Source organism: Petromyzon marinus (genome assembly GCF_048934315.1).
Source record: "Petromyzon marinus isolate PM22_M1 ecotype Great Lakes invasive population chromosome 75 unlocalized genomic scaffold, UKy_Petmar_22M1.pri1.0 chr75_unloc.1, whole genome shotgun sequence".
NCBI classification, from domain to species: Eukaryota; Metazoa; Chordata; class Hyperoartia; order Petromyzontiformes; family Petromyzontidae; genus Petromyzon; species Petromyzon marinus.
In genome coordinates, this window is record NW_027422613.1 from 248049 (window position 1) to 259356 (window position 11308).

The 11308-nt window shown below is 52.7% G+C and overlaps 1 protein-coding gene across 1 annotated transcript in view; it reads left to right on the forward strand.

Annotated features, from left to right (window-relative positions):
- Window positions 1-11308, forward strand: part of PIK3CA (phosphatidylinositol-4,5-bisphosphate 3-kinase catalytic subunit alpha) — a 183852-nt gene that overhangs the window by 47210 nt on the left and 125334 nt on the right. The window contains exon 6 of the mRNA XM_076058449.1: window positions 4804-4909. Coding sequence (XP_075914564.1) covers window positions 4804-4909 — 106 coding nt within the window. The remainder of the gene's footprint in view (window positions 1-4803; window positions 4910-11308) is intronic.

Consider the following 11308-nt stretch of genomic DNA (forward strand, 5'->3'; position numbering starts at 1 on the left):
TGGTGAGTGTGTGTGTAGTAAGAGTGGTAGTGGTGTGAGAGTGTGTAGTAAGAGTGTGTGGTGAGTGAGTGAGTGTGTAGTGAGTGTGTTGTGGTGTTTGGTGTGTGTTGAGTGTAGATGGAATGAGTGGCTGACGTACGATGTTGGTATCGTTGACCTGCTGTGAGTGAGTGGTGAGTGAGTGGTGAGTGTGTGTGTAGTGGTGAGTGAGTGTGTTGTGTGTGTGTGTAGTGAGAGTGTGTGTTGTGTTGTGGGTGGTGTAGCTGGAACGAGTGGCTGACGTACGATGTTGGTATCGTTGATCTGCTGTGAGTGAGTGGTGTAGTGAGTGAGTGTGTGTAGTAAGAGTGGTAGTGGTGAGTGAGTGTGTAGTAAGAGTGTGTGGTGTGTGTGTGTAGTAAGAGTGTGTTGTGTTGTGTGTGTGTTATAGATGGAACGAGTGGCTGACGTACGATGTTGGTATCGTTGATCTGCCACGTGCTGTGAGTGTGTGGTGTGTAGTAAGAGTGTGTGTAGTAAGAGTTGTGTGTGTTGTGTGTGGTGTGTGTTGTAGATGGAACGAGTGGCTGACGTACGATGTTGGTATCGTTGATCTGCCGTGAGTGAGTGAGAGTTGTGTGTTGTGTGTGTAGTAAGAGTGTGTTGTGTGTGTGTTGTGTGTGTTATAGATGGAACGAGTGGCTGACGTACGATGTTGGTATCGTTGACCTGCTGTGAGTGAGTGAGTGGTGTGTGTGAGTGTGTGTTGTGTGTGTGTAGTAAGAGTGTGTTGTGTTGTGTGTGTTAAGGCTATAAGGGGGATCTTTGTCTTTGTGTGTGTGTAGTAAGAGTGTGTTGTGTTGTGTGTGTGTGTGTGGGGGGCGATAGTGTCGCGGTTAGCGCTACGCTGCGCTATGAACCTGGCGACCCGGGTTCGATTCCCGCTCACGGCCAACACCAGCGACGATTATCTGAACCGGTCCCGGGCCTCCCCTAGGTCGACTCAGCCTCAAATGAGTACCTGGTGCGGTGTGTAAACATTGCCACTAGGGAGACAAAGGCGGTCGGGCGTGGTGCTGGCCACCCACCCCCTCGTGTACCGATCCGGCCTTCATAGGTGCTCGCTAACAGCACTTGCCCCTACAGTCTGTTAAGGCTATAAGGGGGATCTTTGTCTTTGTCTTTGTGTGTGTGTAGTAAGAGTGTGTTGTGTTGTGTGTGTTATAGCTGGAACGAGTGGCTGACGTACGATGTTTGTATCGTTGACCTGCTGTGAGTGAGTGAGTGGTGTGTGTGAGTGTGTGTTGTGTGTGTGTAGTAAGTGTGTTGTGTGTGTGTTGTGTGTTATAGATGGAACGAGTGGCTGACGTACGATGTTGGTATCGTTGATCTGCCACGTGCTGTGAGTGTGTGGTGTGTAGTAAGAGTGTGTGTGGTGAGTGTGTAGTAAGAGTTGTGTGTGTGTTGTAGCTGGAACGAGTGGCTGACGTACGATGTTGGTATCGTTGACCTGCTGTGAGTGAGTGGTGTGTAGTAAGAGTGTGTTGTGTGTGTGTTGTGTGTTGTAGCTGGAACGAGTGGCTGACGTACGATGTTGGTATCGTTGATCTGCCACGTGCTGTGAGTGAGTGGTGTGTGTGAGTGTGTAGTAAGAGTGGTAGTGGTGAGTGAGTGTGTAGTAAGAGTGAGTGTGGTGAGTGTAGTGAGTGTGTGTGTAGTAAGAGTGTGTGTGGTGAGTGTAGTGAGTGTGTGTGTAGTAAGAGTGTGTGGTGTGTAGTAAGAGTGGTAGTGGTGTGTGTGTGAGTGAGTGTGTGTGTAGTAAGAGTGTTGTGTGGTGTGTGTTATAGATGGAACGAGTGGCTGACGTACGACGTTGGTATCGTTGATCTGCCACGTGCTGTGAGTGGTGAGTGTGTGTGTGTAGCGGTGAGTGTGTAGTAATAGTGTGTTGTGTTGTGTGTTGTAGCTGGAACGAGTGGCTGACGTACGATGTTGGTATCGTTGATCTGCCACGTGCTGTGAGTGTGTGGTGTGTAGTAAGAGTGTGTGTGGTGTGTGTGTAGTAAGAGTGGTAGTGGTGTGTGTGTGAGTGAGTGAGTGTGTATTAATAGTGGTGAGTGTGTGTGTGTTATAGATGGAACGAGTGGCTGACGTACGATGTTGGTATCGTTGATCTGCTGTGAGTGAGTGAGAGTGGTGAGTGTGTGTGGTGTGTGTGTGTAGTAAGAGTGGTAGTGGTGAGTGAGTGTGTAGTAATAGTGAGTGTGTTGTGTGGTGTGTTATAGCTGGAACGAGTGGCTGACGTACGACGTTGGTATCGTTGATCTGCCACGTGCTGTGAGTGTGTGGTGAGTGTGTGTGTAGTAAGAGTTGTGTGTGGTGTGTGTGTGTGTGGTGTGTGGTGTGTGGTGTAGATGGAACGAGTGGCTGACGTACGACGTTGGTATCGTTGATCTGCCACGTGCTGTGAGTGGTGAGTGAGTGTGTGTGAGTGTGTGTTGAGTGTGTAGTAAGAGTGAGTGTTGTGTTGTGTGTGTTATAGATGGAACGAGTGGCTGACGTACGACGTTGGTATCGTTGACCTGCCACGTGCTGTGAGTGTGTAGTGTGTAGTAAGAGTGTGTGTGGTGTGTGTGGTGAGTGAGTGAGTGTGTAGTAATAGTGTGTGTGTTGTGTGTGTTGTAGCTGGAACGAGTGGCTGACGTACGACGTTGGTATCGTTGATCTGCTGTGAGTGTGTGTGTGTAGTAAGAGTGTGTGTGTTGTGTGTGTGTAGTAAGAGTGTGTGTAGTAAGAGTGTGTGTGTTGTGTGTGTGTAGTAAGAGTGTGTTGTGTGGTGTGTGTTGTAGCTGGAACGAGTGGCTGACGTACGACGTTGGTATCGTTGATCTGCCACGTGCTGTGAGTGGTGAGTGAGTGTGTGTGAGTGTGTGTTGTGTGTGTGTAGTAAGAGTTGTGTGTGTTGTGTGGTGTGTTACAGCTGGAACGAGTGGCTGACGTACGACGTTGGTATCGTTGATCTGCCACGTGCTGTGAGTGTGTGTGGTGTGTGTAGTAAGAGTTGTGTGTGTTGTGTGTGTGTGTTGTGTGTGTTGTGTGTTGTGTGTTATAGATGGAACGAGTGGCTGACGTACGACGTTGGTATCGTTGATCTGCCACGTGCTGTGTGTAGTGTGGTGAGTGTGAGTGTGTGTGGTGAGTGTGAGTGTGTGTTGTGTGTGTGTAGTAAGAGTGTGTAGTAAGAGTTGTGTTGTGTGTTGTGTGTGTGTACAGCTGGAACGAGTGGCTGACGTACGATGTTGGTATCGTTGATCTGCCGTGAGTGAGTGTGTGTGTAGTAAGAGTGTGTTGTGTGTGTGTGTACAGCTGGAACGAGTGGCTGACGTACGATGTTGGTATCGTTGATCTGCCGTGAGTGAGTGTGTGTGTAGTAAGAGTGTGTAGTAAGAGTTGTGTGTTGTGTTGTGTGTGTTATAGATGGAACGAGTGGCTGACGTACGATGTTGGTATCGTTGATCTGCCGTGAGTGAGTGTGTGTGTAGTAAGAGTGTGTTGTGTGTGTGTGTACAGCTGGAACGAGTGGCTGACGTACGATGTTGGTATCGTTGATCTGCCGTGAGTGAGTGTGTGTGTAGTAAGAGTGTGTAGTAAGAGTTGTGTGTGTTGTGTGTGTGTTATAGATGGAACGAGTGGCTGACGTACGACGTTGGTATCGTTGATCTGCTGTGAGTGAGTGAGAGTGGTGAGTGTGTGTGTGTGTAGTGGTGAGTGTGTAGTAAGAGTGTTGTGTGTGTGTTGAGTGTAGCTGGAACGAGTGGCTGACGTACGACGTTGGTATCGTTGATCTGCCACGTGCTGTGAGTGGTGAGTGAGTGTGTGTGAGTGTGTGTTGTGTGTGTGTAGTAAGAGTGTGTTGTGTTGTGTGTGGTGTGTTATAGATGGAACGAGTGGCTGACGTACGACGTTGGTATCGTTGACCTGCCACGTGCTGTGAGTGGTGAGTGAGTGTGTGTGAGTGTGTGTTGTGAGTGTGTAGTAAGAGTGTTGTGTGTGTGTTGAGTGTAGATGGAACGAGTGGCTGACGTACGACGTTGGTATCGTTGACCTGCCACGTGCTGTGAGTGGTGAGTGAGTGTGTGTGAGTGTGTGTAGTAAGAGTGTGTATAGTAAGAGTGTTGTGTGTGTTATAGATGGAACGAGTGGCTGACGTACGACGTTGGTATCGTTGACCTGCCACGTGCTGTGAGTGTGTGGTGTGTGTGTGGTAGTGAGTGTGTGTGTGTGTTGTGTGTGTGTAGTAAGAGTGTGTTGTGTTGTGTGTGTTATAGATGGAACGAGTGGCTGACGTACGACGTTGGTATCGTTGACCTGCCACGTGCTGTGAGTGGTGAGTGAGTGTGTGGTAGTGGTGAGTGTGTGTGAGTGTGTGTTGTGAGTGTGTAGTAAGAGTGTTGTGTGTGTTATAGATGGAACGAGTGGCTGACGTACGACGTTGGTATCGTTGATCTGCCACGTGCTGTGAGTGGTGAGTGAGTGTGTGTGAGTGTGTGTAGTAAGAGTGTGTAGTAATAGTGTGTTGTGTTGTGTGTGTTATAGATGGAACGAGTGGCTGACGTACGACGTTGGTATCGTTGACCTGCCACGTGCTGTGAGTGTAGTGAGTGTGTAGTAAGAGTGTGTAGTAAGAGTGTTGTGTGTGGTGTGTTATAGATGGAACGAGTGGCTGACGTACGACGTTGGTATCGTTGACCTGCCACGTGCTGTGAGTGTAGTGAGTGTGTAGTAAGAGTGTGTAGTAAGAGTGTTGTGTGTGGTGTGTTATAGATGGAACGAGTGGCTGACGTACGACGTTGGTATCGTTGATCTGCCACGTGCTGCCCGCCTCTGCCTCTCCATCTGCTCCGTCAAAGGCCGCAAGGGAGCCAAGGAGGTGGGGCGGGGGGGGGTGGGACACCACCACACCACGTGATCGGCCACACCACGTGGACGGCCACACCACGTGACCGGCCACACCACGTGACCGGCCACACCACGTGACCGGCCACACCACTCCCAGTCACCTCACACACAGTCACCTCACAGTCACCTCACTCACAGTCACCTCACTCCCAGTCACCTCACTCAGTCACCTCACTCACAGTCACCTCACTCACAGTCACCTCACTCCCAGTCACCTCACTCACAGTCACCTCACTCACAGTCACCTCACTCACAGTCACCTCACTCCCAGTCACTTCACTCCCAGTCACCTCACAGTCACCTCACTCCCAGTCACCTCACTCACAGTCACCTCACTCCCAGTCACCTCACTCACAGTCACCTCACTCACAGTGACCTCACACACAGTCACCTCACTCCCAGTCACCTCACTCACAGTCACCTCACTCACAGTGACCTCACACACAGTCACCTCACTCACAGTCACCTCACACACAGTCACCTCACTCCCAGTCACCTCACACACAGTCACCTCACTCCCAGTCACCTCACTCCCAGTCACTTCACTCCCAGTCACCTCACAGTCACCTCACTCCCAGTCACCTCACTCACAGTCACCTCACTCCCAGTCACCTCACTCACAGTCACCTCACTCCCAGTCACCTCACTCACAGTCACCTCACTCCCAGTCACCTCACTCACAGTCACCTCACTCCCAGTCACCTCACTCCCAGTCACTTCACTCCCAGTCACCTCACAGTCACCTCACTCACAGTCACCTCACACACAGTCACCTCACACACAGTCACCTCACTCCCAGTCACCTCACTCACAGTCACCTCACTCCCAGTCACCTCACTCACAGTCACCTCACTCCCAGTCACTTCACTCCCAGTCACCTCACAGTCACCTCACTCCCAGTCACCTCACTCACAGTCACCTCACTCCCAGTCACCTCACTCACAGTCACCTCACTCCCAGTCACCTCACTCACAGTCACCTCACTCCCAGTCACTTCACTCCCAGTCACCTCACAGTCACCTCACTCACAGTCACCTCACACACAGTCACCTCACACACAGTCACCTCACTCCCAGTCACCTCACTCACAGTCACCTCACTCCCAGTCACCTCACTCCCAGTCACCTCACTCACAGTCACCTCACACAGTCACCTCACTCCCAGTCACCTCACACACAGTCACCTCACAGACAGTCACCTCACTCACAGTCACCTCACACACAGTCACCTCGCTCACAGTCACCTCACACACAGTCACCTCACTCCCAGTCACCTCACCCACAGTCACCTCACAGTCACCTCACTCCCAGTCACCTCACACACAGTCACCTCACACACAGTCACCTCACACACAGTCACCTCACACACAGTCACCTCACTCACAGTCACCTCACACACAGTCACCTCACTCCCAGTCACCTCACACACAGTCACCTCACTCACAGTCACCTCACTCACAGTCACCTCACTCACAGTCACCTCACACACAGTCACCTCACTCCCAGTCACCTCACAGTCACCTCACAGTCACCTCACTCCCAGTCACCTCACACACAGTCACCTCACTCACAGTCATCTCACTCCCAGTCACCTCACCCACAGTCACCTCACACACAGTCACCTCACAGTCACCTCACACACAGTCACCTCACTCACAGTCACCTCACTCACAGTCACCTCACTCACAGTCACCTCACTCCCAGTCACCTCACAGTCACCTCACTCACAGTCACCTCACACACAGTCACCTCACACAGTCACCTCACAGTCACCTCACTCACAGTCACCTCACTCACAGTCACCCCAGTCACCCCACTCCCAGTCACCACACTCCCAGTCACCTCACACACAGTCACCTCACTCACAGTCACCTCACACACAGTCACCTCACACACAGTCACCTCACTCACAGTCACCTCACTCCCAGTCACCTCACTCACAGTCACCTCACTCAGTCACCTCACTCACAGTCACCTCACTCACAGTCACCTCACTCACAGTCACCTCACTCACAGTGACCTCATTCACAGGCACCTCACTCCCAGTCACCTCACTCACAGTCACCTCACTCCCAGTCACCTCACTCCCAGTCACCTCACAGTCACCTCACTCACAGTCACCTCACTCACAGTCACCTCACTCCCAGTCACCTCACACACAGTCACCTCACACACAGTCACCTCACTCACAGTCACCTCACTCACAGTGACCTCACTCATAGTCACCTCACTCACAGTCACCTCACTCCCAGTCACTTCACTCCCAGTCACCTCACAGTCACCTCACTCCCAGTCACCTCACTCACAGTCACCTCACTCCCAGTCACCTCACTCCCAGTCACCTCACAGTCACCTCACTCACAGTCACCTCACTCACAGTCACCTCACTCCCAGTCACCTCACACACAGTCACCTCACACACAGTCACCTCACTCCCAGTCACCTCACTCACAGTCACCTCACTCCCAGTCACCTCACTCACAGTCACCTCACTCCCAGTCACTTCACTCCCAGTCACCTCACAGTCACCTCACTCACAGTCACCTCACACACAGTCACCTCACACACAGTCACCTCACTCCCAGTCACCTCACTCACAGTCACCTCACTCCCAGTCACCTCACTCCCAGTCACCTCACTCACAGTCACCTCACACAGTCACCTCACTCCCAGTCACCTCACACACAGTCACCTCACAGACAGTCACCTCACTCACAGTCACCTCACACACAGTCACCTCGCTCACAGTCACCTCACACACAGTCACCTCACTCCCAGTCACCTCACCCACAGTCACCTCACAGTCACCTCACTCCCAGTCACCTCACACACAGTCACCTCACACACAGTCACCTCACACACAGTCACCTCACACACAGTCACCTCACTCACAGTCACCTCACACACAGTCACCTCACTCCCAGTCACCTCACACACAGTCACCTCACTCACAGTCACCTCACTCACAGTCACCTCACTCACAGTCACCTCACACACAGTCACCTCACTCCCAGTCACCTCACAGTCACCTCACAGTCACCTCACTCCCAGTCACCTCACACACAGTCACCTCACTCACAGTCATCTCACTCCCAGTCACCTCACCCACAGTCACCTCACACACAGTCACCTCACAGTCACCTCACACACAGTCACCTCACTCACAGTCACCTCACTCACAGTCACCTCACTCACAGTCACCTCACTCCCAGTCACCTCACAGTCACCTCACTCACAGTCACCTCACACACAGTCACCTCACACAGTCACCTCACAGTCACCTCACTCACAGTCACCTCACTCACAGTCACCCCAGTCACCCCACTCCCAGTCACCACACTCCCAGTCACCTCACACACAGTCACCTCACTCACAGTCACCTCACACACAGTCACCTCACACACAGTCACCTCACTCACAGTCACCTCACTCCCAGTCACCTCACTCACAGTCACCTCACTCAGTCACCTCACTCACAGTCACCTCACTCACAGTCACCTCACTCACAGTCACCTCACTCACAGTGACCTCATTCACAGGCACCTCACTCCCAGTCACCTCACTCACAGTCACCTCACTCCCAGTCACCTCACTCCCAGTCACCTCACAGTCACCTCACTCACAGTCACCTCACTCACAGTCACCTCACTCCCAGTCACCTCACACACAGTCACCTCACACACAGTCACCTCACTCACAGTCACCTCACTCACAGTGACCTCACTCACAGTCACCTCACTCCCAGTCACCTCACTCCCAGTCACCTCACTCACAGTGACCTCATTCACAGGCACCTCACTCACAGTCACCTCACTCCCAGTCACCTCACTCACAGTCACCTCACTCCCAGTCACCTCACTCCCAGTCACCTCACAGTCACCTCACTCCCAGTCACCTCACACACAGTCACCTCACTCCCAGTCACCTCACACACAGTCACCTCACACACAGTCACCTCACTCACAGTCACCTCACTCATAGTCACCTCACAGTCACCTCACAGTCACCTCACTCACAGTCACCTCACTCACAGTCACCTCACTCACAGTCACCTCACAGTCACCTCACAGTCACCTCACTCACAGTCACCACACTCCCAGTCACCACACTCCCAGTCACCACACTCCCAGCCACCGCATGCCGAAACAGCTTTTGTTCGGCCGGATCGAGGGGGCTAAACGGGCGCGGCACGGGCTAGTGAAGAGATGGAGTGATGTGGTACAGGAGGCACGGGGCTAGAGAAGAGATGGAGTGATGTGGTACAGGAGGCACGGGGCTAGAGAAGAGATAGAGTGATGTGGTACAGGAGGCACGTGACTAGACAAGAGATGGAGTGACGTGGTACAGGAGGACGTGGAGCTAGAGAAGAGATGGAGTGATGTGGTACAGGAGGACGTGGAGCTAGAGAAGAGATGGAGTGATGTGTTACAGGAGGCACGGGGCTAGAGAAGAGATGGAGTGACGTGGTACAGGAGGACGTGGAGCTAGAGAAGAGATGGAGTGATGTGGTACAGGAGGCGCGGGGCTAGATAAGAGATGGAGTGATGTGGTACAGGAGGCACGGGCTATAGAAGAGATGGAGTGACATGGTACAGGAGGCACGGGGCTAGAGAAGAGATGGAGTGATGTGGTACAGGAGGCACGGGGCTAGAGAAGAGATGGAGTGATGTGGTACAGGAGACACGGGGCTGGAGAAGAGATGGAGTGATGTTGTACAGGAGACACGGGGCTAGAGAAGAGATGGAGTGATGTGGTACAGGAGGCACGGGGCTAGAGAAGAGATGGAGTGATGTGGTACAGGAGGACGTGGAGCTGAGTGGACTTGCCGAGGCTAGAGAAGAGATGGAGTGATGTGGTACAGGAGGCACGGGGCTAGTGAAGAGATGGAGTGATGTGGTACAGGAGGCACGGGCTAGAGATGGAGTGACGTGGTACAGGAGGCACGGGGCTAGAGAAGAGATGGAGTGATGTGGTACAGGAGGACGTGGAGCTGAGTGGACTTGCCGGGGCTAGAGAAGAGATGGAGTGATGTGGTACAGGAGGCACGGGGCTACAGAAGAGATGGAGTGATGTGGTACACGAGGCACGGGCTAGTGAAGAGATGGAGTGATGTGGTACAGGAGGCACGGGCTAGAGAAGAGATGGAGTGATGTGGTACAGGAGGCACGGGGCTAGAGAAGAGATGGAGTAAGGTGGTACAGGAGGCATGGGGCTATAGAAGAGATGGAGTGATGTGGTACAGGAGGATGTGGAGCTAGAGAAGAGATGGAGTGATGTGGTACAGGAGGCACGGGGCTAGAGAAGAGATGGAGTGATGTGGTACAGGAGGCACGGGGCTAGTGAAGAGATGGAGTGACGTGGTACAGCAGGACGTGGAGCTGAGTGGACTTGCCGAGGCTAGTGAAGAGATGGAGTGATGTGGTACAGGAGGCACGGGCTAGAGAAGAGATGGAGTGATGTGGTACATGAGGACGTGGAGCTAGAGAAGAGATGGAGTGATGTGGTACAGGAGGCACGGGGCTAGTGAAGAGATGGAGTGATGTGGTACAGGAGGCACGGGCCTAGAGAAGAGATGGAGTGACGTGGTACAGGAGGACGTGGAGCTGAGTGGACTTGCCGATGACCGGTACCAGCGGTGTCAAGATCGGCCTCTGTGGAGGAGGCTCGTGAAGGACGCTGCTAATGGCAGTTGGAGGCAGTCGCCCTCCAACAACAACGGAGGGCGGAGGAGCGACGCTCACAACAATGAGCGGAGCGCTGGGTGGCTAAATCACAGCAAGTTGGCACACTAGGGGGCACAGGTGGTGCATCAGCCAGTCAGCTCAGTCAGTCGACCCGTGGCACCTGGGTCTGCCCCGTGACCTCCTGCCAGCGGGCGTTCGACACTTCACGTGGCCTCAGGGTGCACATGGCCTGGCACAAGCGTCGTGGTGACGTCACCGCCACTTAGTGGCGAATGGCGGTTGTTGTATCTGTGTGTGTGTGTCTGTCTGTGTGTGTGTGTCTTTGTTGTGTGTCTGTGTGTGTGTGTGTATCTATCTGCGTTTGTGTATCTATCTATCTGTGTGTGTGTCTGTCTTTGTGTGTGTGTGTCTGTCTGTGTGTGTGTCTGTCTTTGTGTGTGTGTGTCTGTCTGTGTGTGTGTCTGTGTGTGTGTATCTGTGTGTGTCTTTGTTGTGTGTCTGTCTGTGTGTGTATCTGTGTGTGTGTCTTTGTTGTGTGTCTGTGTGTGTGTGTATCTGTGTGTGTCTGTGTGTGTATGTATGTGTGTGCGTATCTGTGTGTGTGTGCGTGTGTGTATCTATCTCTGTATCTATCTGTGTATCTGTGTGTGTGTCTATCTATCTGTGTGTGTCTGTGTGTGTATCTAT